General features: G+C 44.4%; 1 protein-coding gene across 3 annotated transcripts in view; it reads left to right on the top strand.

Moving 5' to 3' along the window:
• Positions 1–27,886, top strand: part of KIAA0355 (KIAA0355 ortholog) — a 99,146-nt gene that overhangs the window by 52,580 nt on the left and 18,680 nt on the right. For all 3 annotated transcript variants that reach the window (XM_030820217.1, XM_030820215.1, XM_030820218.1), the window contains 6 exons: positions 12,075–12,284; positions 19,504–19,644; positions 19,853–19,948; positions 20,072–20,233; positions 22,284–22,442; positions 25,782–25,879. In XM_030820217.1, the coding sequence (XP_030676077.1) occupies positions 12,075–12,284; positions 19,504–19,644; positions 19,853–19,948; positions 20,072–20,233; positions 22,284–22,442; positions 25,782–25,879 (866 nt within the window). The remainder of the gene's footprint in view (positions 1–12,074; positions 12,285–19,503; positions 19,645–19,852; positions 19,949–20,071; positions 20,234–22,283; positions 22,443–25,781; positions 25,880–27,886) is intronic.

Below are 27,886 nucleotides of genomic sequence, written 5' to 3'. Positions count from 1 at the left end.
TAGAGTAACAATAATGGAAAATATTAGAAGCTGGTTTCAAAAATATGATTTGCATTAACCTTAATGGAACTGAATGTGCATCCTGTTCCTTTTTTTTTTTTTTTTTTGCCCTAAAGGTAAAAGTAAGTGTTACTTGTTTTGACTGGTAGATCTTCTGTAACCGATTATGGAGTAAATATTTCCTAATGGTATGTGCCAGATGAAAGTTCATATTGCTGCTGCTAATCAAAAACTGAAGTTCACCTCATAAAAAGCTTGTATGAATCCAGTTTTGAAACTTGCTAATTTCAGGTCAGTCTTTTTGGCTTACTTTTTTGCTGAGGTGAATCTGCTATTACCTAAATTGTCTTCAGACTTTAGTCTGTAGAGGAAGCTGTACTTAATTAAGCAGCTGGAATTTGGGTGATTCTGTAAATTTGCATTGTGGTCAACAAACATGATTTACCATCTGTCTAGCCCATTTTACGTGAGTGGAAGCCACTAGGGCCAGTAGGCATCTGTCACTGTGGAGGGACTCGACCCTTTGACTTTGATTTGTCAAGACAAGCATGTGCAACCAACTCATTATTCTGATAATTGCTAATTAAAAGGAGAAAAGTAAGGAAGTAAGCAAATTTCCTGCTTTTCCGGTAGAAACTGTTTTTCATGGTAACCAAATAGCCCTAATGGATGAGAGAAAAATCTCCACTTTGCAGACCGTGATCAATTCGGTGACTCAATCAGTGGCCAACAGTGGAGGATGAAACCATTTGTTGGAAGGTTGCTGAGGAACCGCATTTGGGAGAATCAGGCCTTCCCCACCCAAATCCCATTGATCAGCCTTAGTGTCATGGAAATGGAGACAGGTCATCACGTCTCCTGATGTGCTGCAGCAAGAACCACACAACATATCTAATACTAATAATAATATTCTACTTCTCCCTCTTAAAAAAAAAAAACCTGAAATAATCTAATCAAGCTTCTAAAATGAATCCAGTCTACAGGAAATGTGGGGTGTAGTGACGCAAGTTATGCAATACCACAAGAAAGCAACCAGACAAATTCACAATGTGACATATCCTGTAATAAGTTGACCTGATTTGTTCAACAAGTCAGTAGCATTAAAAAAAATTACACAGAATGTACTGTTCTAGATTAAAAGAGAGTTAAGCAATGTAACAACCAAATAAAATTACCTTTATGGGGTTGAGATTCAAACCAAATGTAAAAGATAATTTTTAAAAGATAAGTTGGGAAGCTTGAACACATACTTCAAGCTTGGGATTTACTTCAAAAAAAGAAAAAAGATGGGGAAGGATAGATGGAAAAAGTATGGCAAAATGTTAATAGAATTGAAACTTTTAATTTTTTTGTAGAGACAGGATCTCGCTGTGTTGCCTAGGCTGGTCTCAAACTCCTGGGCTCAGGTGATCCTCCCACCTCAGCCTCCCACAACATTAGGATTATAGGCATGAACCACCGTGCCTGGCCATAGGGTTGAAGTGTTTTGATGGGTACGTGGGGGCTTGTTATGTTCTGCTTTTGTGTATGTTTGGACCTTTTCCAAGTTTGCAAAAAGCGAGAGAGAAATTCAGGAATGTATTAAAGGTGTAATATATCAGAGTACCCAATAAATAACTCCATTTCATGGAGGGCTTTTCACATGTGAAGTGGTCTTCTAACAGAAAGGGGAGCATTATTGAGTAGTTAGAAAACCCAAGGTGTAGGGATGAAGAGAAAAGCAGGTGTTCTTCAAAAAAAATGAAGAGAATAAAAGTGAATCAAAGGAGAAAATGGGAACAGAGAAAAGACCGTCTCTGAAAGTGGGAGGCCAGCAGCAGGTGGGAGTCAAGGAAAGAATGAAATGTTGCTAATTTTGGGGACTAGTGACTGAATGGCAATGTTGCTGTCTTTTCAGAGAGTAGGATTTAAAATTTTGAGTTGCTGAAAAGGCTTGCGTGAATGTGCTGGAAAAATCAGGTTTGGTGGGCAGATTAGAAGGAAACAAATAGGAGAGTTCATGGAATATAATTTCAGATAGAACTGGCTTTCCTGAATTAATTTTTTGGTTCTGGTCACCTTGGGAGATCTCACAGGATTGGATAATGGCCTGTTCTGGCAGCCTCTCTCCTCTTTACAAACCAGGAACCTGAGCACCCATAAAACAGCATTTGCCTGAAGTCCTTCTGAGGCCAGCCCACGCATGTGTTATGTGTCCTATGTGTCTGCTGCCTCCCCACTGCCTCGGGCCAGTGCAGTCTAGTGCAGAGGGGCTTGTTGGCAGAGGCCGTCCCCCTGTGAGACCAGGCTGTCTTGCCCCTCTGCTAATGGTGAAATGTCCAGAGCCAGGAAATCAGAAATAGCCTGATGTAGAGGCACCCCTGAGCACCCTTGCTCGCACTAGGGCCCCTCCTGAGTAGGCCCAGCCACCTGGCCTGCTTTCCTCTTCTCCCAGGTGAGCCACCCACCCTCCTCGATAAATACACATGAACTAGCTGCAAGCGTTGCACAGATGACGAGGACAATAAAAGCACTCCAGGACTGGTAGGCCAGATAAGTAAATAGACTGGCATTAGGTATGATGAGTGCTGTGATGCAGATGGAAAATAGCCTCAAGTCTGTTGATTCGGCAAAACTTTCAACTGCTCCTCTCCCCTCACCCAGCTCACTGTGCCAGGGCCAGCCCTCATACCAGAACCTAACTGAGAGCGCATCTGAGCAGGGGCAGGCCAGAGAGCCCAGTAGTCCCTGGGGAGAGTGAGGAGATACTGGTAGCTGCCTCTCAATATCCAATCTCTTTTTTCTTTTTTCCTTTCTTCTTTCTTTCTTTACCTTCTTTTTTTTCCCCCCCAAGACATGGTTTCACTTTGTTGCCCAGGGTGGAGTGCAGTGGAACAATCACAGTTCACTGCAGCCTGAACTTCTGGGCTCAAGCAATCCTCCTGTCTCAGCTTCCCAACTATGTGGGTCTACAGGTGCATGCCACCACACTCAGCTAAAGTGTATTTTTTTGTAGAGTCGAGGTTCCATTACGTTGCCCAAGCTGCCTTTTTTTCTTAGTAACAAACTCTCATTTTGTTTTCCATACTGTGCCTGGAATAAAGACTACACCTCTTAGTTCCTTAAAGCTGGGAGTGGTCACTTGAATAAGATCTGGTTCATGACGGTGTAACTAGAAGTACTGCGTGAGATTAGTGGGATATCTCCTTAACGGGAAATTGGTGCTCCCTCCTCCTCCAATTTTCTGCCGTCTCCAGTGCATGCAGAATGACTGAGGGCCATTTAACCATTTATAACCGTGAAGTCACCTAGAAATGGGAGCCTCACGTGTGTGTGCCGAACAGAAAGCTGGGAAGCGGGCTCCTTGTGATGCCCTGGCGTCTCCATTCCAGCCCTGGTCCGTCTGCTCTGGATTTGTTTTACCTTAGAAAAAAAAAAATCATTTTTTTTTCTTTTCCCCTCTCTGAGATGTAGTTTCGTTCTTGTTGTCCAGGCTGGAGTACAGTGGCGCGATCTTGGCTCACTGCAACCCCTGCCTCCTGGGTTTAGGTGATTCTCCTGCCTCAGCCTCCCAAGTAGGTGGGATTACAGGCGTGTGCCACCACGCCCGGCTAATTTTTGCATTGTTAGTAGAGACGGGGTTTCACCATGTTGGTCAGGCTGGTCTCGAACTCCTGACCTCAGGTGATCCCCCTGCCCTGGCCCCCCAAAGTGCTGGGATTACAGGCATGAGCCACCATGCCTGGCAACATAGTTCTTATTTAAGCCACTGTATTGGTTTTAGGTTTGATTTTTTTTTTTTAATTAAAAATTAAATTTTTTTTTTTTTTTTTTTTTACTGTAGTGATGGAGTCTCACTGTGTTGCCCAGGCTGGTCTCAAACTCCTGGGCTTAAGTGATCTTCCTGTCTGGGGCTCCTAAAGTGCTGGGATTACAGGTGTGAGCCACCATGCCTAGCCTGTTTTTGTTTTTGTTTTTGTTTTGTTATATGTAGATAAACCTGATTCTAATTAAGTGGAAGCAGGAAGACTAGTTAAGGGGCTATTCGAGCAGTCTAAGTGAGGGATGATAGTAGTTTGGAATAGAAGGGTAGCAGAGGTGACTAGAAGTAGTTATATGTATTTTTACTGTGGTAAAATATATATAACATAAATTTTGCGATTTTAACCATTGTTAAGTGTTCAGTAGTATTAAGTACACTTACATTGTTGTGCAAGCATCACCATCATCCATCTCTAGAACTTTCTTATCTTCCCAAACTGAAACTCTGTACATGCTCAACAATAACTCCTGGTTCCCCTCTCCTCCCAGCTCCTGGCAACGAACATTCTTTCTATCTCTATAAATTTGACTAGGAACCTTGTATAAATGGAATCATAGAATATTTGTCCTTTTGTGGCAAGTGTGTTTCACTTAGCATAATGTCTTTAAGGGTCATTCGTGTTGTAGCTCGCATCAGAATTTCCTTCTTTTTAAAGGCTGTGGCCGGGCGCGGTGGCTCATGCCTGTAATCCCAGCACTTTGGGAGGCTGAGGCGGGTGGATCACCTGAGGTCACAAGTTTGAGACTAGCCTGGCCAACATGGTGAAACCTCATCTCTACTAAAAATACAAAAATTAGCTGGGCATGATGGTGAATGCCTGTAGTCCCAGTTACTCAGGAGGCTGAGGCAGGAGAATCGCTTGAACCTGGGAGGCCGAGGTTGCAGTGAGCCAAGATTGTGCCATTGCACTCCAGCCTGAGTGACAAAAGTGAAACTCCGTCTCAGAAAAATAAAAATAAAAATAATAAATAAATAAAGGCTGATAAATATTTTAGCAGTTGTATTTTGCATGGTTTATGACATGTGCACCTGGGTCACTCACTCCCTAGTAGTGCTATTTACTGAGATGGGGAGTAGTGGGGAAGAGTAAGTTCAGATAATAGGTCTGTGATGCCTGTTAGATATCCCACGGGTGATTTCTAGAGGATAGTTGCATACACAAATCTGGAGTTGAGGATTGAGGTCCAGAACTTGGAGACCCTCAGTTAGTAGACACATGTAAAGCTAGAGAACTGAAGGAGGTCATCAAGGAAGAGCGTAGCTGGAGAATGAGTAAACCCTGGGGCACTCCCACATTTACAGTCAGAAGATGAATAGGAAGCCGCCCAGGAGTCTGAAACTGGAACAGCTGGAGAGCTAGGAAGGAAATGAAGCAAGGGTGATGCTGCTGAGAGGAGGTGAGGCCTCCTCTCCACCCCATTCCAAGATTTGCCGTAGTTACACCACTTGGAACACTGTGCAGATACAGCCAGCTGGGAGTGTCCCTGTCAGATGGGGATATTGGGATCCCTGTCTCAGTGTGGTAACATGCGAGGCATCTAGTGCGACACAGCGGCCTCACCCAAGTGATGTGTCATGATGAGGATAATGTTCATGGAGACTGATTTCCATTTGCCAGTTCCCTGTTTGTCTTTGTAATCGGTTTATCAATTGAAGTATTTTAGTATTCCTGATGGAAGTGGCAAATTTTTTTTTTTTTTTTTGAGACAGAGTCTCGCTCTGTCGCCCAGGCTGGAGTGCAGTGGCGCAGTCTCGGCTCACTGCAAGCTCCACCTCCCGGATTCACGCCATTCTGCTGCCTCAGCCTCTCCGAGTAGCTGGGACTACAGGCGCCTGCCACCAAGCCCGGCTAATTTTTTTTGTATTTTTTAGTAGAGATGGGGTTTCACCGTGGTCTCGATCTCCTGACCTCGTGATCCGCCCACCTCGGCCTCCCAAAGTGCTGGGATTACAAGCATGAGCCACCGCGCCCAGCCGGAAGTGACAAATTTTAACAAAAAGTACACTCATGTGAACAAAAAAGAATTTTCTGACCTCTGATGGGCTCCTGAGGCCATATATCAGGATAACTTAAATATGTTTTTATCCCTGCCCACAATGTAAACTTGTTTATGGAGAAAACTTGCATTTTGTTCTTATTTATTTTTTGAAACGGAGTCTCGCTCTTTCTCCCAGTCTGGAGTGCAGTGGTGTGATCTTGGCTCACTGCAACCTCTGCCTCCCAGGTTCAAGCGATTCTCCTGCCTCAGCCTTCCGAGTAGCTGGAATCACAGGCGTGCACCACCATGCCCGGCTAATTTTTGTCTTTTTTGTAGAGACAGGGTTTCACCATGTTGACCAGGGTGGTCTTGAACTCCTGACCTCAAATGATCCAGCCGCCTCAGCCTCCCAAAGTGCTGGGATTACAGGCATGAGCCACCATGCCTGGCCAAAACTTGCATTTTGAATGGGAAAAATTACTCGAGTAATTAACGTGGACTTAGTTATCTTGAGTGGCCTTTCATTTTTTCCCTGGATGATATTTTGTAATTATTATTATTAGGTATGTTAAGATTTATAGCAGTGTAGCTGCTATAAATATAAATATAGAAATGTAAAACTTCCTATGTGTATTGATATGGTAACAAATTTTTAATATATTTTGGAAAGCAAACTATAAAACAACACACAATCTACTTTTTGCAAAAAAAAATCTATAGGTACAAATATGGGCTGTTTAGGAATCATACAGTCAATGGTTATACCTATTCAGGAATATTTAGAACTATTTGTATGTTTGTATAGCTAATCTTTTCCCCCCTGATTGATTGATGATGAATATTACTGATATAAAAAGTTTTGTGCACCACAGTGCTTTGCCCATGAAATATGAGCTCAGAAACTGCCTGTGCTGTTATTTTCACCAGCAGTGAAGCAGCGTGTCCGGGGGCAGAATGTACTCTTGTCTGAATTATTAGCATTTGGTGTTGGTTCCGCCACTCTTGGGCCTGAGCTTGCTTTCTCCCTCGTTTGTTCTAAACATAGCATGGCACCTTTTCTATCGTGTAGGTTATTGCTGACTGCAAGGAGACTTTGTTGTTCTTTAGTTAGTTTTTTACATATTAGTTTCAGTAAGCCTGTTTCTTACATTTTTCTACTGTAGCATAATCTTCATAAGTACTTTCTATAGTCCAGGCATGGTCTGCTGCATTCTCTGTCTCTGGGGATGCATTTAGGTCTTTGTGTCACATTCTGGTGTGTAGCTCATTATGTAATGACTCGAATGATCATCAGAACAAAAGAGACCTCATTAAGAACAAGATTGAAGACACTAGGAACCTAATGTAACATTTAAGGTATAAGTAAGTATTGAAGTGAAAGAAATGATTGAATGCTTTGGAATTTCTAATGCAAGCACCCATCTTGGACCTACTTACACTGGACTTTTAAAGTGATCAGAAATAAATGGATGTATGAGAGTTTTACTTGTTCCTCATTCTAAAGGGATATGAAAAAGATGAACTTGAGTTCATGAAGTTGAGCAGAACAATGAACTTAGTGAGAAATTATTTGTATTGATGTGAAAATCATACCATGTTTTGGGAAATGGGGTGGACTTGGGCACTCCATAGTTCCAACCACATGCAGGTATTATAGGCTGAGTCAGGCCTGAGCCTAAAAGAGGAATAACTGCAACTAAACTTTGAAATATTCCAGGAAAGCAGAGTTGACATGTAGGTTGATCTATGACAACTACAGTGGTATAGAAAGGGTGGTCTTGGCCGGGCACAGTGGCTCACGCCTGTAATCCCAGCACTTTGGGAGGCCAAGGCAGGCGGATCATGAGATCAGGAGATCAAGACCATCCTGGCTAACACGGTGAAACCCTGTCTCTACTAAAAATACAAAAAATTAGCCTGGCGTGGTAGTGGGCGCCTGTAGTCCCAGCTACTTGGGAGGCTGAGGCAGGAGAATGGCATGAACCCGGGAGGCAGAGCTTGCAGTGAGCCGAGATTGCGCCACTGCACTCCAGCCTGGGGAACAGAGCAAGACTCCGTCTCAAAAAAAAAAAGGGTGGTTTTTTGGTGCTCCAAATAGGAAGGCCTTAAATTAAAATCTGTTTTACAATCTGAATAAAATATAAATATCATCAAAAAGAAAAGATATTCTGGTTATATACATGAATACAACATCCTTAGCAGATGTTGTGTGTGTGCAAGGGAATCGGAACGTAAAGATGCACCCTTCTCCTCCACCATCAAGTGTTGCTAGAAAACAGGTCGCATTCAGTAGACCCCGATAGCTGTCTGTAATCCATAGCTCCTTCTCTGATTAGTATTTATCCACTATTGTGGCTACATTCTGGATCTCGTCGTAGGAAGAAAGAGTAGCCTGGTGGTTAGCAACACAGCTTTCGGAGTCAAACAGACCTGGTGTCAGATCCCTACTTATTACCTGCTTGATATTGAGCACGTTTCTTCATCTCTGTAAACCTCAGTGTTACCATCTGTAAAATCGGTGAATTGCTCACACCCCACAGGGATGGTTCACCAAACATAAGGTGCTTGGTATTTAAACACTCAATAAATGGTAGCTGTTAATAGAGCTTCACTGGCATTTTAAACTTAAATACCTGCCTTTGGCCACTCTGCTTAACCACTCCCCAGCTTCCCACATGTGTTCTGCAGTTTGACTGAACCACACACCAGGAAACTTTATCCATGTGAAGGAGAAAATAGCTTTCCACAGCCCTGGGGTCACACACTCCCAAATTTATGTCAGGAAGATGCCCAAAGACTGGCTCATCCCTGGGTCAAGGAGAGTGGGGTCTGTTTCAGGAGGGGAGCTGAGCTAAGACCTGAGATCCTCGTAGAGGAAAGGTGGGCAGAGGCAGGCTGGAGGTTGAGCTGTGTACTCTCTCAAGAGAAGGTGGTGGTTATGCATCTGTTACTCTGGGTAAATTTTTAGAGCAGTTATCTGATGAAACAGCTATTTCCAAGGTCCAACGTTAACCATTGGTTTGATTGGCTTTGAATAAGTTATTTACAACACAGATATTTTGTTACAATCATAATTTGTATGACTGAGTTGGTCTCCAGGCATCCTGGGTAGGAGAGGGAGGTGCACAGTAGCTGAGCTATTATCCTCATACCTTATTTATAGGAAAGAAGCTTAGGTTAAATGACTCATCCAAGGTCAAACATATTCTAAGTGGTGGAGACAACACAGACAGTGCCTTTTAAACTGACCTGTGTCTCTTCCCCCACTCCTTCCTACAGCAGTGTTCTGCCCTCCTTATTGCCACCCCACAGCAAGAGGGCTTCCTCCACCTCATTCTCCCCAGGGGTGATGGTCTTGTCAGAGAGCATCCTGTTCTTGATATGGGGGCCCTCCTTCAGGCCTTCAGCCATTCCTCAGAACTTTGCCCCTTAGTAGGGGAGGGGACAGGGTAGCTCTCTCTTTGCCCTCGGTCATTTCCTCGGGGAGCCTTTTCCTTCCCGTCCGCCTGTGTTCCTTTCCCAGCAGCACCCGGCCTTGCGTTATCTGTTCATTGCCTGTTGTCTTCCCCATTAGAATGTCGCCCTGGCGAGAGCAGGGACTTGCTCATTCTCTTTCTGGTAGTGTTCCCAGCTCTTTGTGCTTGGTGCATATTAGGCATCCCCATCTTATATATTTATTGAGAGAATGAATGACTCAGTTGTGTCCATCAGAGCTGTGAGAGTGTGAACCCAGAGCTAATGGAGCATGGCGTCTTCCCTTTCTCCTCCTCCTCCGGCTTCCCATAGCTGCCAAGGTGCTGAGGAAGGAGCGGGAGGAAGAGTTTGTGTCCCTGAGGAGCTGGCTCACTCCTCCTCCCTGTGTCTGCAGTGGGTGGGGAGATTGAGGACACCCTCAGCCTACACCAGTTAAGGTAGAGTTCCTGTCACATGCCAGCCGATGCCAGTTTAGAGTCTGGTGAAGGCAGTGGGGCACACAGGTGAAAGGGTATGGACACTTGAGTCAGGTGACTGGTACACCACATCTAGTTTGTATCCCCTTGACAAAATTTCATAGCCTTTCTATGCCTTGATCTTGTTGTCTGTGAAGGGAGGATGACCTCATAGGGTGGTTCCTGGGATTGAATGCACTAGCCCATGTGACTCTCCAGCATTGGTAATGTACAGGCTGCGTGCTCCACTAAGCTGTCTGTGTGCTCTACAGGACTAAATAGCTGCTGCTTATTCTACTCCTGGCACCTGTCTAACTGGCCTAGGTGCGCTGCCTTCGTGTCCCTCACCCCTCCCAGTCTAGCACAGGGCACTGGGGGAAGGGCTCTGAGGAGGTGTGAGTGGAAGCCCAGGAGTTTGGGGGGCTTCAGCCTGTGATGCCAGTTGTTGTTCCCTCTGGAGGGCAAATGCTGTGGTGTGAGATTTGTGTGTGGCTTTTTGTTTGCTTTCGTTTGGTCCTGGTGATTTCCACAGGGTGAGGAGGGATTCAGAGATAATAAGTGTCATGCTGGGAACTGGCTTGCCCCTGCTTCTCCAGGAAAGAGCTCTGACTCTTGGGAACTGAGAGGGCGTGTGGCAAAGGTAGTTGCTGAGGCGAGAGGTCCACCTGTGCACCGCGCCCAAGGAATCTGTGCATGTGCGTAAGGCGAGGCAAGGCGAGAGGTCCACATGCCTGCCATAAGGCAGAGAGTCCACGTGTGCACCTGAGGGGAGAGGAAGGTTGAGTCTTACTGTGTGCTGCTCAAGGGACAGGACAGTGCATGGGCACTGTGCTGGATTTTGGTTCCTTGTAAAAATCAATGGCTATAGTTCCCTGACCTTCACCACTTCTGCGAGGCAGTGGGCTGAGGGCCGGCCGTGAGTAGGCTCTCTCAGGTCCACTCCTGCTCAGTTGGGTGAATTGCAAACTCAGCGAAGTAAGTTGTTGTGAGTAAGTAATCTGCATAAGCCAAAGAAATACAAAATATCTTCCACAAAAAGATTATTAGGGAGCAGGATAAAAGAGCTGCAAAAGGTTTTTGTTGGTATTATTGTCAAATCTGTTGTGGGCAAAACAACTATGAGAGGTTAGGAAAAAATGTCAATAATCTGGAAGGTTTGTGGTCAAGTTGTTTTGTAAGTGGCCGTTTTTTGCCCTGTGTTAAAGAGGAAATAAGGCTGGGCGTGGTAGCTCACACCTGTAATCCCAGCCCTTTGGGAGGCCGATGCAGGTGGGTCGCCTGAGGTCAGGAATTGGAGACCAGCCTGGCCAACATGGTGAAACCCCATCTCCACTAAAAATACAAAAATTAGCTGGGTGTGATGGTGCACTGAGGTCAGAGAATTGCTTGAACCCGGGATGTGGAGGTTGCAGTGAGCCGAGATCACGCCACTGCACTCCAGCCTGGGTGACAGAGCGAGACTCCATTTCAAAAAAAAAGAAAGATAAATAAGAAATGATAGAGAACACATTGTAACTGTGGTTTATGCAAGAAAGTAACAGGGAGGAGCAGCAAAGGAGCTGTCAGAACAGCCTTAGCCCATACCAGAAGGCTACCAGAGAAATGCACAATCATATCTGAAAATGTTTGTGGCACATAGTATATATTTAGTATACATCTTATTATAATTACATATTCATGTGTATAGTATTTTTTAAGTTAATTTCCTACTTGGTCTATTAGCAACCAATCACTGATATATATCAGGTTAATGGGTTTCTACTGTACTCATGAATGGAGCTGTCCATTATATTTTCTTGACTCCTGGAAGACTGGTCTGTCAGCTTTGTTTCGTAAGACTGGAATGATGACATACAACTATGTTAATAACTATGTTAACACTCCTACTAAAATAACCAGTATATTTGGATTCCATTTTCAACGGAATGTCTTATGGTCACACTGGCCTTCTTTCAGATTTTTAGCTGCATGGTTTTTCCTTTACCTTCTGAATACTGTGTGGACGTAATTGCAGTTGTGGATGGCTGTGGTTCAGCAGGAGCTCAAAGACACCAGAAGTGGTGTGAGTCCAGATATAGGGGGTGGAGACAGGATTGGGGGTTACTTGGTGGGAAATGGGAAGAATTATTTCAACCTTGGGCCTTGTTATTTGATGGAAATGTTTTGACTTCTAGGCATCAGTCACTGAGGTCCAAACACAAAAACAAAGGCAGATCCTTCTGAAGCATGGTAGCCTTTTAACTTTGTATGATTTTGGATTTCCAGTTAACTGTTGCTTCTATTCAAGTTGGTCATTGAAAATTTACTGTGCGAATCCAACAGCAACCCACAACCTAAACATCCCTGGCTGTCTTGTTTTCACAGGTGTTGGGGCGATGTTTCCTGACTGTGGTGCAAGTCCATTTCCAGTTTTTGACTCATGCATTACAGAAGGTCCAGCCGGTGGCTCACTCTTGCTTTGCTGAGGTCATCATGCCAGAAAAAAAGAACAGCGGCAGTGGCGGCGGTTTATCTGGCGTGGGCCACACACCTGAACTGGAGGAAGCTGTGCGGTCCTGGCGGGGGGCTGCTGAGGTAACCCTGGCTTTGGGGAGATTGGTGCCTGTGTTCAAATAGGAGAGGCTCCAGAGGGCTTTTGCCTGTTGATTCTCAAAAGAGCCATTTCATTTAGAAATGTACATTTTAAACTGTTATCATTGGCTTGTTCATTTAACAGTGAACATCTTTGTGAATGCCCACTTTGTGCCAGGCATGTGCCAGGCACTAGGATGACAACCTCTACTCACAGCCTCCTGGGAGAATAGGCTTACAAAAACAGGGCTAAGGGGCCAGGATGGAGATGTGCGGGAGCCAGAGGAAGGGAGAGCCCTGTCTCTGAACGGTAGTGCTGCAGGAAAGCTTCTAAGACGGGGGACCAGTGAGAAGAGGCTGGCACCTAAGTCAGGAAAGACGGGGTGGAGCTGTCTGGGGAGGGTAAGTGGCCAGCCAGGCAGCGAGGCAGGCGAGCAGGAGTGTTTGGCAGACAGATGGGATGGCAGGCTCCAAAGATACAACCACAGCAGGGCAAGAGCTCAGTGGACACAGGGAATTTTGTCTGTTTTTTGCTAGTCAAATCATTCCCTATAGAAGTGCTTGGAATCTTTGTAACTCTTTAAATTTTTTAAGTTTTTCTTTTTCTTTTTTTTTTTTTCGAGACGGGGTCTTGCTCTGTTGCCCAGGCTGAAGTGCAGTGCTGCGATCAAGGCTCACTACAGCCTGTACCTCCGGGCTCAAGAGATCCTCCCACCTCAGCCTCTTCCAAGTAGCTGGGACTACAGGCTCATGCCACCATGTCTAGCTTATTCTTATTCTTCTTATTATTATTACTACTATTTTTTTTTTTTGGTAGAGATGGAGTCTCACTATGTTGTCCAGGTTGGTCTTGAGCTACTGGGCTCAAGTGATCCACCCACCTCTGCCTCCCAAAGTGCTGGGATTACAGACATGAGCCACTGCGCCAAGACAAGATTCTTTTTTTTTTTTTTTTTTTTTTTTTTTTTGAGACGGAGTCTTGCTTTGTCCCCCAGGCTGGAGTGCAGTGGCGTGATCTCGGCTCACTGCAAGCTCTGCCTCCCAGGTTCACACCATTCTCCTGCCTCAGCCTCCCGAGTAGCTGGGACTACAGGCGCCCGCCACCAAGCCCAGCTAATTTTTTTTAAATTTAATTTTATTTTTTGTATTTTTAGTAGAGACAGAGTTTCATCGTGTTAGCCAGGATGGTCTCGATCTCTTGACCTCGTGATCTGCCTGCCTCGGCCTCCCAAAGTGCTGGGATTACAGATGTGGACAAGATTCTTAATTGGTCTAACTCTGCCTGGATCCTCATTTGTCAGTTGCTTTACATGTGATTTGAGCAGTTCTCCAGTATGCTTTATGTGACTTCATGAAGTTTTTTTTTTTTTTGAGATGAGGTCTCACTCTGTCGCCCAGGCTGGAGTGCAGTGGCACGATCTTGGCTCAGTGCAACCTCCGCCTGTCGGGTTCAAACAATTCTCTGCCTCAGCCTCCCAAGTAGCTGGGATTACAGGCACCCGCCACCACGCCCAGCTAATTTTTGTATTTTAGCCCCAGCTAATTTTTGTATTTTTAGTAGAGGCAGGGTTTCACCATCTTGGCCAGGCTGGTCTTGAACTCCTGACCTTGTGATCCACCCGCCTTGGCCTCTGAAAGTGCTGGGATTACAGGCGTGAGCCACTGCACCGGGCCAACATGAAGTCTTTTATCCCTTGGAAGATTGGCTATTTCCCAGCACAGCAGGTATGTTTATAAAATCTAGCCATCATGCAAGAGCTAGACCGAGTGGTTGGCTCCCTAGTGGATAGAGAGCGCAGTGGTGTGGGATGGTATGGCATGGTCATCAGGTATAACGTGGAGGAGAATTGTGCGATTCTTCTCTCGTGGTGACAACCTCATGACTAAATGGTGGGCTGCAGGGAGCTCCTCCGGTGGGGGGATTCCAGCCTAGTGCAGGGTTGCTTTCCTAGTCACTCTGATGTGGCATTCTCTGTTCCTTTTCCACAGCCAGAAGAATTTAAGCTTAAATAAAAGGCAATCAAAAACAGCTCTGAAAAAGTCTGTTTTAAGGAGACTTTGTCTATAATCAGTGACATTTCCTTTGGGAGACAGAGTTTTGCTCTTGTTGCCCAGGATGGAGTATAATGGCATGATCTTGGCTCACTGCAACCTCCGCCTCCCAGATTCAAGTGATTCTCCTGCCTCAGCCTCCCGAGTAGCTGGGATTACAGGCACGCACCACCACGCCTGGCTAATTTTTGTATTTTTAGTAGAGATAAGGTTTCACCATGTTGGCCTGACTGGTCTCTAACTCCTGACCTCAGGTGATCCACCTGCCTTGTCCTTCCAAAATGCTGGGATTACAGGTGTGAGCCACCATGCCTGGCCATTAGTGACATTTCTTGTAGGCATTTGAACACTTCTTTCTTTCCAGTATGAGAAATAAAAAATAAATCTTAGAAGTTGAGACTTTAGGACTTACTGCTCCATTTTACAGAGTAAAAGGTAATTTTCTTTTTTTTGAGACGGAGTCTTACTCCTTCTCCCAGGCTGGAGTGCAGTGGTGCAATCTCGGCTCACTGTACCCTCCGCCTCCCGGGTTCAAGCAATTCTCCTGCCTCAGCCTCATCAGTAGCTGGGATTATAGGCGCCCGCCACCACGCCCAGCTAATTTTTGTATTTTTAGTAGAGATGGGGTTTCGCCATGTTGGCCAGGATGGTCTCAAACTCCTGACCTCAGGTGATCTACCTGACTCGGCCTCCCAAAGTGCTGGGATTACAGGCGTGAGTCACCACCTGGGCCAAAAGATAATTTTTTTAAACTATCCCAGCAGGCAAACCCAGAGTAAAAGATAATTTATGGTAAACAATATAGTGATTCATTAGATAATGTCTAGTTCAAATCATTCCATAATGAACTTGGCAAAGTATTTCATTATTTCATTTTATGTTTTGGAAATTTTCTTTTTTTTTTTTTTTTTAGACGGTGTCTCACTTCTGTCACCCAGGCTGGAGTGCAGTGGTGCTATCTCGGCTCACTACAAGCTCTGCCTCCCGGGTTCACGCCATTCTCCTGCCTCAGCCTCCCAAGTAGCTGGGACTACAGGCACCCGCCACCACGCCCGGCTATTTTTTGTATTTTTAGTAGAGACGGGGTTTCACTGTGTTAGCCAGGATGGTCTCGATCAGAAATTTTCTTTAATAAAATTTTCAAAACATGAGTTTTCACATCTTAATATTGTCCAGTCTCTAGTTTTATTATTTCAATTTCATGCCATTTGCTGCATTGTTGTCATTTCTTTTTAATTTTCACTGTTTGCTTGCATGTTTTGGTCTTTTTCCTGTTTGCTTGCATGTTTTGGTCTGTTTTTCATGCTAAAGACTTTCCTAGGGCTTTCTTTCTGTTCATCAGAAAGGCCCTGGAATGCTAATTGGAGGCTGTGTGTGGGGGTGGGACCTGTTGGCTTTATTGTAGATGGCTAGGCCCTGAGGTCCAGACCTGCACCTTGTTGCCTTGTCATATAACTTTACAACCCTCGGTGTCCTTCTGGCTGCTGGGCCCCAGCCTCCTGACTATTCAGCTCATACATGTGAACCTAACACCTGCCTTGGTCCCCTGCTCCATCTTCTAGACAACTCATGCTGAGGACCAGCCCACAGGAGGAGGCCTCCGAGTTCTCTCTTGACCTCTTCACCTTGACCTTTTTTGCCACCATTTTAGTCTGTCCAGGCCTTTCTGCCCTTTTTATATTCCCTTTGCTTTCAGCCAGTGATGCCACCCCCACTACACTGAGAAAATAGAATCTCCCTGATGGCAGCCCGTCTTCCTCATGTGGCCAAGCCACCACTACCCCTGCCACCCCTCTTCACAACCATCTTTTCTTCCTTCTCCTGCCTCATGACAGCAGAGGAGGTGCCCTCTCCTCCTGTCCAGGCTTGCCCCGTGCCCACCTTGCCCCCATCCTTGAGGGCCCAGCTTCTGTGGTGCGACCCAGTGTTTTCTCTCCCTCATCCTCAGCCTGTTCCCACCAGTACACAAAGATGCTTCCCACAGAAAAGTCTACTCTGTCCTCCCCTGTTTCTCTGCTCTTTTCTCAGCCAACTTCTTGGAGTAGTTGTCTACCTTTTTTTCACCTTTCATTCATTCTAAAAAATTACTATTTTATTTTTACTGCACCTTGTGCTCCTTACTGCTCCTGGCACACCCCATAGACAGTTTACTCAGAGTAGTCTAAAAACTAATTATTGAAGTATTTCAGGCACATGGAACATTTCACATCCAACGGTGTGTCTTCCTTTTAGCTGCCTGCCGTATTTGCTCATGCCTGTTACATATTTTTAACAGAAAAATATCACCAGTGTACTTTTTTTTTTTTTTTTTTTTTTTGAGACTGGCTCTTGCTCTGTTGCCCAGGCTGGAGTGCAGTGGTGATCACAGCTTATTGCAGTCTTGACCTCCTCGGCTCAAGCAATCCTCCTGAGTAGCTCAGACTATAGGCATGCACCACCGTGCTTGGCTAATTATTTATTTTACTTTTTATTTATTTTTTTAAAGACAGGGTCTTGCTGTGTTCCCAGGCCGGTCCCGAGCTCCTAGGCTCCTGCACCCAGTCCGCAAATGCACTTGAATCCCTTTTGTACGTCTCCACTTTCTTATTCATCCCTTTGTCTCTAGAGATAACCTCTGTTGAATTTGAAGCCTGTGATTCTTGTGTATATTTTAATATTTTTCCATATATGAATGTATCTATACATAAGGTATTATTTTACACAGTCTGAAACTTTATGTACATAATGTCATTCAGCTTGCTGAAATCTGGCTTCCACTCCTATACAAGAACATGCCTTCTCTTATCAAGGTCATTGGTGCCTTCTTCCATGTTTTCAAATCCAGGAAACCCTTTCAACTTTCAGCAGCTCACAGCAGTGTGGAGAATATTCCTCCCTGGAAATACTCTCATCTTGTGACATCCAAGAACCAAGCTTTCTTTCCTCTTGGGTCATTCTTTCTTCATCTAGTTTACTGGCTTCTCCTTCCTCAACACAACTTCTGAATGTGAGTTTCTCCGGGCTCAGTTCTAGCTGCCCTTCTCCCTAGGGGTTCTCCATCCAGTGTTGGGACTCAGAAAGCCACCTGTGTCCTTGGAGGGGGCTCAAATGTGTGTGACCAGTGAGCAGCCCACTTCCTGTGGGCTTCAGGCCCCTGAGCTCAGCTGCTACCGGGGGTCTTGCAGGTGGCTCAGGCATAGCCTCTCTCCACTCACCTGTTCCTCCCTAGACCCTCTCTATGCTAGTGAGTGGTGGCATCCCACACTGGCTTCACTTGAGAAACCTGAGATTTATCCTTCAGCATTTCCATCATGTCTACACCCAGTCCAATCCTTAAGAAAACCCGGCAGTTCCCACCTCCAAAATCCTATCGCACATCTGTCCCCTTCTTCCACGTCCTTTATCACTACCCTCGTTCAGGGAATCGTTACTTCTCCCCTCCCTGTCTTGCTCGCCTTCATTTTAAAATTGGATGATGTTGCTTCTTATTTCCTTAGGGTAGCATGTGGACCCCTCAGCACGACCTGCCTAGATCTGCCTAGTCTGGCTCCTGCCTTGATGGCCAGCCTTATCAGTGGCCACCCTGCCCTGGCTCACTGGGCTCTAGTTCCTTGGATGTGTCTTTCTTTGTTACCTTGGATCCTCGGCCTGTTTCACAGACCCGTCTGTAGGTCTTGACACCCCCACCCCACCCCACACACATGCAATTCCATTCACGACCTTCTCTAATTCTCACCCTAAGTGCTGCTTTCTGGGTGTCTAGGACACCCCCTGGTATAGTCCTCTGTTTGTTTCCCGCAGTGTTTTTTCTCCATTTATAGTTCTGTGTTTTCTTTGTTCACCTTTTTGTCCCTGAGGCTCTCAGCTCCAGGAGGGTAAAGAGCATCTTTGTGCTCCAGCATGTACCTAACACACCACCTTGTGAGCTAAATATTTGACTGAAAGATTCTTAGAAAGAGTCAAACAGTTTTAAACTGTGAGACTGTTAGGCTTCAGGGAATGGTGTTTACATACAGTTTGTGAAACCAAAGCTTTGGAACTTTACAGCATTATAGCTGTTAGTCATTTTCCTGTAGTCTGCAAGTTTTGTAAATATTACAACTCCTACACTGGTCCAGCAGAACAAAAGTTAACTGCTAAAAAATGTTACTTGGTTCACAGAATTGCAACAAAAATAGAAATCTAAAAACAGTTCATCTGGAATCCCATCTAACAAATCAAATACATATTTTTCTGTATTCTCTTCTTGTCCTGATCCATGTATATATTTTCTGCATTTAATCATAAAATGACAGAAATTAGTTTCTCCTTTTCTATCTTGCTTATCTACTCTTCATAAACATATGTAGTGACTGAATAATAAATACTTTTCTGTGCAGATTTCAAAAGCTCTGTTTTTCTGTTAACATGCCAATGTATATTTTTCCTGTTCTATATTCATGTGGTCTTTTCCTTCACTGAATAGGAATGCCCAACCATGTATGTTCTTCCTTTTTTTTTTATTCTGGAAACTCCAAGTGCCAATATTCTAGGTAACCTGTCTTTTTAAAGCAGGAAAGTTAAAAATGTCTGAATATATACACACATATATATGTATATATATATAAAACAAATAACAAGTAGGTAAGTCTTTTTTCCAGGGTTCCTAAAATAAAGGGAGATTTTGGCCGGGCGCAGTGGCTCAAGCCTGTAATCCCAGCACTTTGTGAGGCCGAGGTGGGTGGATCACCTGAGGTCAGGAGTTCGAGACCAGCCTGACCAACATCATGAAACCCCATCACTACTAAATACAAAACTTAACCAGGCACAGTGGTGGGTGCCTGTAATCCCAGCTACTCGGGAGGCTGAGGCAGGAGAATCGCTTGAACTGGGGAGGCGGAGGTTGCAGTGAGCTGAGATAGTACCACTACACTCCAGCCTGGGTGACACAGCAAGACCTTGTCTCAAAATAAAATAAAATAATAAAATAAAAAAATAAAGGGAGATTTCCTTTCTCTTCAGGATGGTTAATTAGGCTTTCAAAATTTGGGCTGCTCACTTTGCAATACAAACAATCTAGAACTTCTAGTTTATTTGCTTAGATGGTATATTGCTGCATTTTACTTGGGGTTTTTCTTGTTGTTACTGTTGGTCTAATGTTGCCAGAACCGTACCACCCTCTTTTACCTATCAGTTACTATATATGTTACAGGCGACATCTAGGCTAAGAGAAAGAGGCTGTGATGGTTGCCTGGCAGGAATTGAAGTTCAACAACTCTTTTGTTCTCAAAGTGCAGCAATTCCTGAGCACCAGCTAAAAGAACTGAACATAAAAATCGACAGTGCTTTGCAAGTAAGTTTTTCAGAACTGACATACTGATTTCCACGGTATAGAAACAAGGGAGGGAGTTAAAGTTGTGATGTTGAATCAGTTAGAAAGGGTATAGAGTAGTAATTGGTCTTTTAATAGCGATAGAAATTTAAGATTTCTATTTCCATTGAACTTTATCATCTTATAATTTGCTTTACGATCTTGATTGTTAAAAATAATTTATTTCCAGGCATATAAGATAGCTCTGGAAAGCTTAGGACACTGTGAATATGCAATGAAAGCCGGCTTCCACCTGAATCCAAAGGCGATTGAAGCAAGTTTGCAGGTACACTTTTCCTTCCTAAAGCTCTGGGGACCTATGGCGCTGCTCCTGCAGTCTAGTGTGAACCAAGTGTTTTGACAGATGAGCGATGGGTCACCTCTCCTCTTCCATCCATGCCTTTTCCAGGGCTGCTGCAGCGAGGCGGAAGCCCAGCAGACGGGGCGGAGGCAGACACCCCCGCAGCCCATGCAGTGTGAGCTCCCCACCGTCCCTGTGCAGATAGGATCGCACTTCCTGAAGGGCGTCTCCTTTAATGAGTCGGCCGCCGACAATCTGAAACTTAAGACGGTAGCTTTCCATGGGGTTCCAGCAACTGAGTGTGAACTTGAAAATAGAGTTCTTAAGAGAAATGTAAAGGCTTGCGAAGGATGTAGATTATGGGGCCGGGCGTGGTGGCTCATGCCTGTAATCCTAGCACTTTGGGAGGCGGGCGGATCACCTGAGGTCAGGAGTTTGAGACCAGCCTGATCAACATGGTGAAACCCCGTTTCTGCTAAAAATACAAAAATCAGCCGGGTACAGTGGCACGTGCCTGTAGTCCCAGCTGTTCGGGAGGCTGAGGCTGGAGAATTGCTTGAACCTATGAGGTGGAGATTACAGTGAGCTGAGATCGCACCATTGTACTCCAGCCTGGGCGACAAGAGCAAAACTCTGTCTTAAAAAAAAAAAAAAAAAAAAATTAAAAAGCAGACCTACGGAGACTTTAATCAGACATTTGCCAAGCAAGTTTTTGTTTTGTTTTGTTTTGTTTTTTTGAGACGGAGTTTTACTCTCTCGTCCAGGCTAGAGTACAGTGGTGTGATCTATCTCAGCTCACTGCAACCTTCACCTCCTGGGTTCAAGCAGTCCTCCTGCCTCACCCTCCCAAGTAGCTGGGACTACAGGCATGTGCCACCAAGCCTGGCTAATTTTTGTATTTTTAGGAGAGACGGGGTTTCATTGTGTTGGCCAGGATGGTCTCGAACTCCTGACCTCAGCTGATCCCCCCCCTACTTGGCCTCCCAAAGTCCTGGGATTACAGGCGTGAGCCACCGACCTTGGACAAGACAGTTTTATTCATAATTTTATTCAGATGTTTAACAGAAAGGATTTGAAAGTACACTATAAGATATTGTTTATGATTAATGTCTCTCAGTGGACTTGTATGAATTAAATAAGAAGAGAGATGTTGTCATAATGCTGCAGTGATAATGATTATTTGTGGAACATCATGTGTTCCAGTCATTGTGCCAGGTGCTCCACATCATTGTCTCACTTAATGCTCACCCATGAGGTGGGGGTGCTGCCCTTTGGCCCACCTGCCACACAGGGGAACTGATACCCAAGTTCACACAGCTAGAAAGTAGAAGAGCTGGAATTTGAGCTTATGTAATCTGTTTCCAGAGCCTGAATACCTGAGTACTTGGTCATCCAAAATAAAATTGAGATTTTAATTGGTATTTACTTGTATCAGATGATTTTGTTTCCCTATTTGGATGGATTCAGAATTTCAAAATTCCTCGACCAGTTCACATCAGTAGATTGCTAAATAATTTTGTGCTAGTATAGAAATACCTGTGTATATTATTGCATATGTATCTATATCTAGTCATTCACTCTGTGGGGCTGAGAAAATCTCTGAGAGTGATTGATGATTACTAAAGAAATTAAAATGACATAATTAGGGTGTATTTAAAATGCTCTTCTTGAGCCAGGCATGGTGGCTCATGCCTATAATCCGAGCACTTTGGGAGGCTGAGGTGGGCAGATCACCTGAGGTCAGGAGTTCAAGACCAGCCTGGGCAACATGGCAAAACCCCGTCTCTAACAAAAATTAGCTGGGTGTAGTGGCAGGTGCCTATAGTTCTAGCTACTCAGGAGGCTGAGGCAGAGGAATCGCTTGAACCCAGGAAGTGGAATTTGTAGTGAGCTGAGATTGTGCCAGTGCACTCCAGCCTGGGCAACAGAGCAAGGCTCCATCTCAAAAAAAAAAAAAAAAAAAATTGCTCCTCTCCCAGGAATTCAAGACTAGCCTGGGCAACATAGCAAGACTCCACGTCTACAAAAAATGTAAAAATTAGCTGAATGTGGTGGTATGCACCTACCTGTGTGGTCCCAGCTACTGGGGAGGCTTGAAGCAGGAGAATCACATAAGCCTGAGGGGTCGAGGCTGCCGTGAGCCATGTTCATGCCATTGGACTGCAGCTCGGACAGTAGAGTGAGACCCTGTCTCAAAAAATGTATAAATAAAATAAAATGCTCTTCTCTTGAGGATGATTGTATAAATGCATTTTTACAAATTTTAGAACCTTGCATGGCTTTGTCTTGAGGTGTGAACTCTCTTCTTACCAATCTATAGCATACAATGTTACAGCTGATGAAGGAGGCAGGCTGCTATAATGGAATCACATCCAGGGATGATTTTCCTGTGACTGAAGTGCTGAACCAGGTTTGCCCTTCCATGTGGCGAGGTGCCTGCAAGACGGCAGTGCAGCTGCTGTTTGGCCAGGCTGGACTGGTGAGTGAACATGGGTGGTGGATGATAGGTGGACTACCAAGATGTTTCAAGCATGTGAGGATGTGGTGCAGACACGTGTGAAAATATTGAATAATTTAAAAAGTTATTTGGTGCTGTGGAATTTAGACCAGGCAGGTAGACAAGGTAAAGGAAGAGCAGCATTTAAAAATCTATTTAAAAAGAAAAATCAGATTGATAATATATATTTGCAGGGAACCTAGTTGCAAAATGATGCTATGGGCTTTGCTCATTTTAAGAAAACCATTACAGGCTGGGCCCCATGGCTCATGCCTGTAGTCCCAGCACTTTGGCAGGAGGATTGCTTAAGTCTAGGAGTTTGAAATCAGCCTGGGCAATATAGTGAGACCCTGCCTCTTCTTTTTTTTTTTTTTTTTTTTTTGTGACAGACTCTTGCTCTGTCACCCAGGCTGCAGTGCAGTAGCGTGATCTCAACTCGCCGCCTCCTGGGTTCAAGTGATTCTCCTGCCTCAGCCTCCCAAGTAGCTGAGATTGTAGGCACCCGCCACCACACCCGGCTAATTTTTTTTTTTTTTTTTTTGAGATGGAGTCTCGCTGTGTTGCACAGGCTGGAATGCAGTGGCGTGCTCTCGGCTCGCCACAACCTTTGCCTCCTGGGTTCAAGCGATTCTCCTCCCTCAGCCTCCCGAGTACCTGGGACTACAGGCACGCACCACCATGCCTGACTAATTTTTGGATTTTTTAGTAGAGACGGGGTTTCACTGTGTTGGCCAGGCTGGTCTCGAACTCCTGACCTCGTGATCTGCCTGCTTAGGCATCCCAAAGTGCTGGAATTACAGGCATGAGCCACCACACCCGGCCTTTAGAAAAGAAAAGAAAAAAGCATTACATTAGTAACAAGCTGACAGGGCCCCTTGACCTAGCCCCTGTTCTGGAGCTACATTGGATGTCTGTTGCTCAAACATCCTATGTTTCTTCCTGTCCCAGGCCTGTGCTCTTGATACCCCTTTTATCTGAAAATACTCTTCTCTCTGATTATCATGTAGGTCACTCCTTATCTTCTTGGTGTCAGCTCCAAAATCACCTTCTCCAAGAGGCCTCCCTTGACCACAGTGGTATAAGTAGTACCCCCATCCAGTCACTGTATACCAGTTCTGTTTATCTCCTTCTTAGCAATAAAGCAACATCAACTAAAAAATAATGATTTGTTCATTTCATCTTTCAGAGAAAAAAAAACTTTGGCCAGAGTTGGGTGGGTCAGGAGATCAACATCTGAAATCACCATTTAGCTTTTTGTTTGCACCATGGACCCATAGAATCTTATGTATTTGATCTCCCTTTCTAGTAAACGACTACTTTTCAAAAACATACGGTGGCAGGGTGTGGTGGCTCACACCTGTAACACTTTAGGAGGTCGAGGCAGGCAGATCACCTGAGGTCAGGAGTTCAAGACCAGCCTGGCCAACATGGCAAAACCTCGTCTCTAAAAATACAAAAATTATCCAGGCATGGTAGTGGGCACCTGTAATCCCAGCTACTCAAGAGGCTGAAGCACGAGAATCACTTGAACCTAGGAGTCAGAAGTTGCAGTGAGCCGAGATCATACCACTGTACTCCAGCCTGAGTCATAGAGCGAGATCCAGTCTTAAAAAAAAAAAAAAAAAAAAAAAAACGGCATTTCAGTCAGAGGTTGGAAGGACCTAATTAGAGATTAAGAAAATTAAAGAACTTGTTTTTTAGTCTGATTCCTACTTTATTCACAAAAAGAGCTGTTGAGGGTATGCTGTCGTTTTGTTTCAAGCGGGTCAGGGCTCAGGCCGCCCAGCTCACAGTGGGGCTGTCTTGTGGAGGCTCAGATGAGGGCCTGTTCACAGCAATGAGTTACATTTCCTTTGGGATCTTTTCCTCAGTATAGGGACCTCCAAAAGAAGTAGTAAACCAGAGATGCTTTGCTGAAGCGTGGAAGAGCCCATTGGCTTTAGGATATTGATCCATATTCCCAGAGACCATTTAGCTGAAACTGCAAGGACCATGCCAATGAGTTCCCCTGAAAGGAGTGTGCAAAACAAGGCCGAAAGGCACAAAGGCTGTTTTGAGAAAACACTGTAGGTTAAAAAAAAAAAAAGTTCTGTGTTATTCAGAGAGCAGAAACTTCTTCCTAGTTCCTTGCGTCTTGATTGCAGGACGCATTTGTGTGTGACTTTAGGTTATGGTTCTGGGGTTGGGAGGAGAGAGGAAACACCTGAGTGGTCCAACAATGGCTATTCCTTTGACAGGAAGTTTTTTCCAAAGGTCACTGCAGATCAGCTATGGGAACTCTGTTTAAACCAGTGAAAGCTGGCTCCATTAGAAGCTGAATTTTGAGTATGATACACAACTCTCTACAGTTTTACCCCTTCTGAAATATTACAGATTTGGTTTTAAAATATTTTATGATTTTTTAAAACATTCTTTTAGTGATTTGAAAATATATTCATCACTTGTCAAACTCTAGATTACATAGGATACTCTTATCACCTATCTAGTATTAAAGACTCTTCCTGGAAATAAGAGGAAATCATTCAAAGAAGGGTTAGTTCTTCCTCTGTCCTGAAGTAATTCAGTTTTTATTGATGGTTGAGGATAAAATAATCTTTAAAAAGGTTTCATCCACTTCTGGGCGTGTCATGACAAATGGGCTTATCTGAAGCATTGGTTTGACTTTTTTTTTTTTTTTTTTTTTTGAGATGGAGTCTCGCTCTGTTGCTCAGCCTGGAGTGCAGTGGCGCAATCTCGGCTCACTGCAACCTCTGCCTCCCGGGTTCAAGCGATTCTCCTGCCTCAGCCTCCTGAGTAGCTTGGACTGCAGGACCACCACACCCGGCTACTTTTTGTATTTTTAGTGGAGATGGGGTTTCACAATGTTGGCCAGGGTGGTCTCAAACTCCTGACCTCAAGCGATCCACTCGCCTAAGCCTCCCAAAGTGCTGGGGTTACAGCCGTGAGCCACTGCACCCAGCCTGGTTTGACTTTCAGTGACACTTTTACTTCTTTTAAGTGCATAAAGTAAAAAATACTAAGATAAAGGACGCAAATTAATTCCTAATTAACATATTTATAGTTTGAAAAAAGTGCAAGAGGTGCTTGCCAGTTCAATAAATCCCATGCCCAGAATGTGGTTTCTGTTTATTGAAATGTTCTTAGTTTTGGTCATGTTTACAACTTGCTGTTATCTTCATGGGGCCCTGACTGGCGTTGGCATAACTAGGCTGCTAGGGGAATAGTTCTTAGAGAGTCATTTTATGTATTGGATTTTATTCTGATTCATTTTCTTTCTGAAAGCTGGTTGTTGTTATTTTTTTTTTTTTTTTTCGATCTTAGGTGGTGGTTGACACAGCACAGATTGAGAATAAAGAAGCCTATGCCCCCCAGATCAGTTTAGAAGGCTCTAGAATCGTGGTTCAAGTCCCATCCACATGGTAACGTGCCTCTTACTTTCACCGGAGCCTAAGCTCTGACTGACGTTTGCACATCTTTGAAATGATGGCCTTGTTTTAAACAATCCCCATGCTAGCTGACGCAACAAGTCTTGCTGCATGTGCAGGTTTATGGGCAGCCGTGGTATGTTAGTGGCATGTATCATGATTATTGGTCTATGATGAGGAAGCCAAGAGGTCTGAAAAATGGTCTCATTGACCATAATGTAACTAAAGTGTTACATACTCTTGGATCATAATGAGCAGTATTATATTTGTTACTGAGTCTATAGCATTTAAACATAGTGTATCATTTTCTCTAAGTCACCCAGTGTTCACTAAAGCTGAGTAGAGAACATAGAATTCCTTCTCCTCTGTTCTACCTACAGTCCTGATGATCTTGAGCTCATGTTATGACACACCCAGTGTCTTTACAAATCTTGGGACAAACGGTCATTTTCAGATATTATATTTGTAACACGGTCATTTTCAGATATTATATTTGTAACACTTATAATAGATAAAAGATTATTCTTAATTTATATTTTTTAAAACAAAGCTCCTACAAATCAGAAGAAAATGGGCAAGGGACATGAACAGCTAAGTCAGAAAAGAAGACATATGATCAACAAATAGATTAAGAAAATGTAACGGCCAGGTGCGGTGACTCACACCTGTTAATCCTAGCATTTTGGGAGGCCAAGGTGGGCAGATCACCTGAGGTCAGGAGTTTGAGACCAGCTTGCCCAGTGTGGTGAAACCCCATCTCTACTAAAAATACAAAAATCGTCCAGGCATGGTGGCGGGCGTCTGTAATCCCAGCTAATCAGGAAGCTGAGGCACAAGAATCGCTTGAACCCGGGAGGCAGAGGTTGCAGTGAGCTGAGATTGCACTACTGCACTCCAGCCTGGGCGATAGAGCAAAACTATCTCAAAAAAGAAAAAAGAAAATGTATAACTTCACCTAATAATCAGAGACAAAATAAAGAAATCATATGGGGCCAGGTGGGGTGGCTCACACCTATAATTCCAGCACTTTGGAAGGCCGAGGCGGGCAGATCACCTGAGGTCAGGAGTTGAGACCAGCCTGGCCAACATGGTGAAACCCTGTCTCTACTAAAAATACAAAATTTAGCCAGGCGTGGTGACATGCACCTATAATCCCAGCTTGAGGCAAGAGAACTGCTTGAGCCTAGGAGACAGAGGTTGCAGTGAGCCAAGATTGTACCACTGCATTCCATCCAGCCTGGGTGACAGAGCGAGACTCTGTCTCCCAAAAAAAAAAAAAAAAAAAACCATATGATGTCATTTTGGCCAGAATATTGTTAAATTGTTTTAGAATAACAATACTAGTTCGAGCCAGACTGTGAAACAGGCAAAGAGGTTGTTGAGTAGAGAGAAAGAGGGCAGTTTAGTGTATTAGAAGCCTAAAATAAGGGATATGACCTCAACAATTCCAGTTTCACCTCTAGAAATTTATCTTTGTGATATGTATTCACATTCAGCTATAAGGATGAGTATCATAGTTTTATTAATAAACAGAAAATTAAGCATATATCGGAAGGCATTTGCTATTAAAATGGTAATCTGCATGACTATTTAGCTATAAGAGAAAATATTTAAATCATTTAAGTAGGCAGAGATACTAAGGAACAAAGAGGTGCTGTTGGTGCCTATGTGGACTAAAATGGTAGTTGGGTAAGGCATACAAGTTGTATTTAAACCATTTGTTCTTTTTTTTTTCGAGATGGAATCTTGGTCTGTCGCCCAGGCTGGAGTGCACTGGCGCAGTCTCGGCTCACTGCAGCCTCTTCCGCCTGGGTTCCAGTGATTCTCCTGCCTCAGCTTCCTGGGTAGCTGGGATTACAGGCGCATGCCATCAGGCCCGGCTAATTTTTGTACTTTTAGTAGAGACGGGCTTTCGCCATGTTGGCCAGGCTGGTCTTGAACTCCTGACCTCAGGTGATCCACCTGCTTCGGCCTCCCAAAGTGCTAGGATTACAGGCGTAA

This window comes from Nomascus leucogenys, chromosome 10 (genome assembly GCF_006542625.1).
Source record: "Nomascus leucogenys isolate Asia chromosome 10, Asia_NLE_v1, whole genome shotgun sequence".
NCBI classification, from domain to species: domain Eukaryota; kingdom Metazoa; phylum Chordata; class Mammalia; order Primates; family Hylobatidae; genus Nomascus; species Nomascus leucogenys.
The sequence above is the reverse complement of the archived record's forward strand: the minus strand, read 5'-3'. Positions and strand labels throughout refer to the sequence as shown.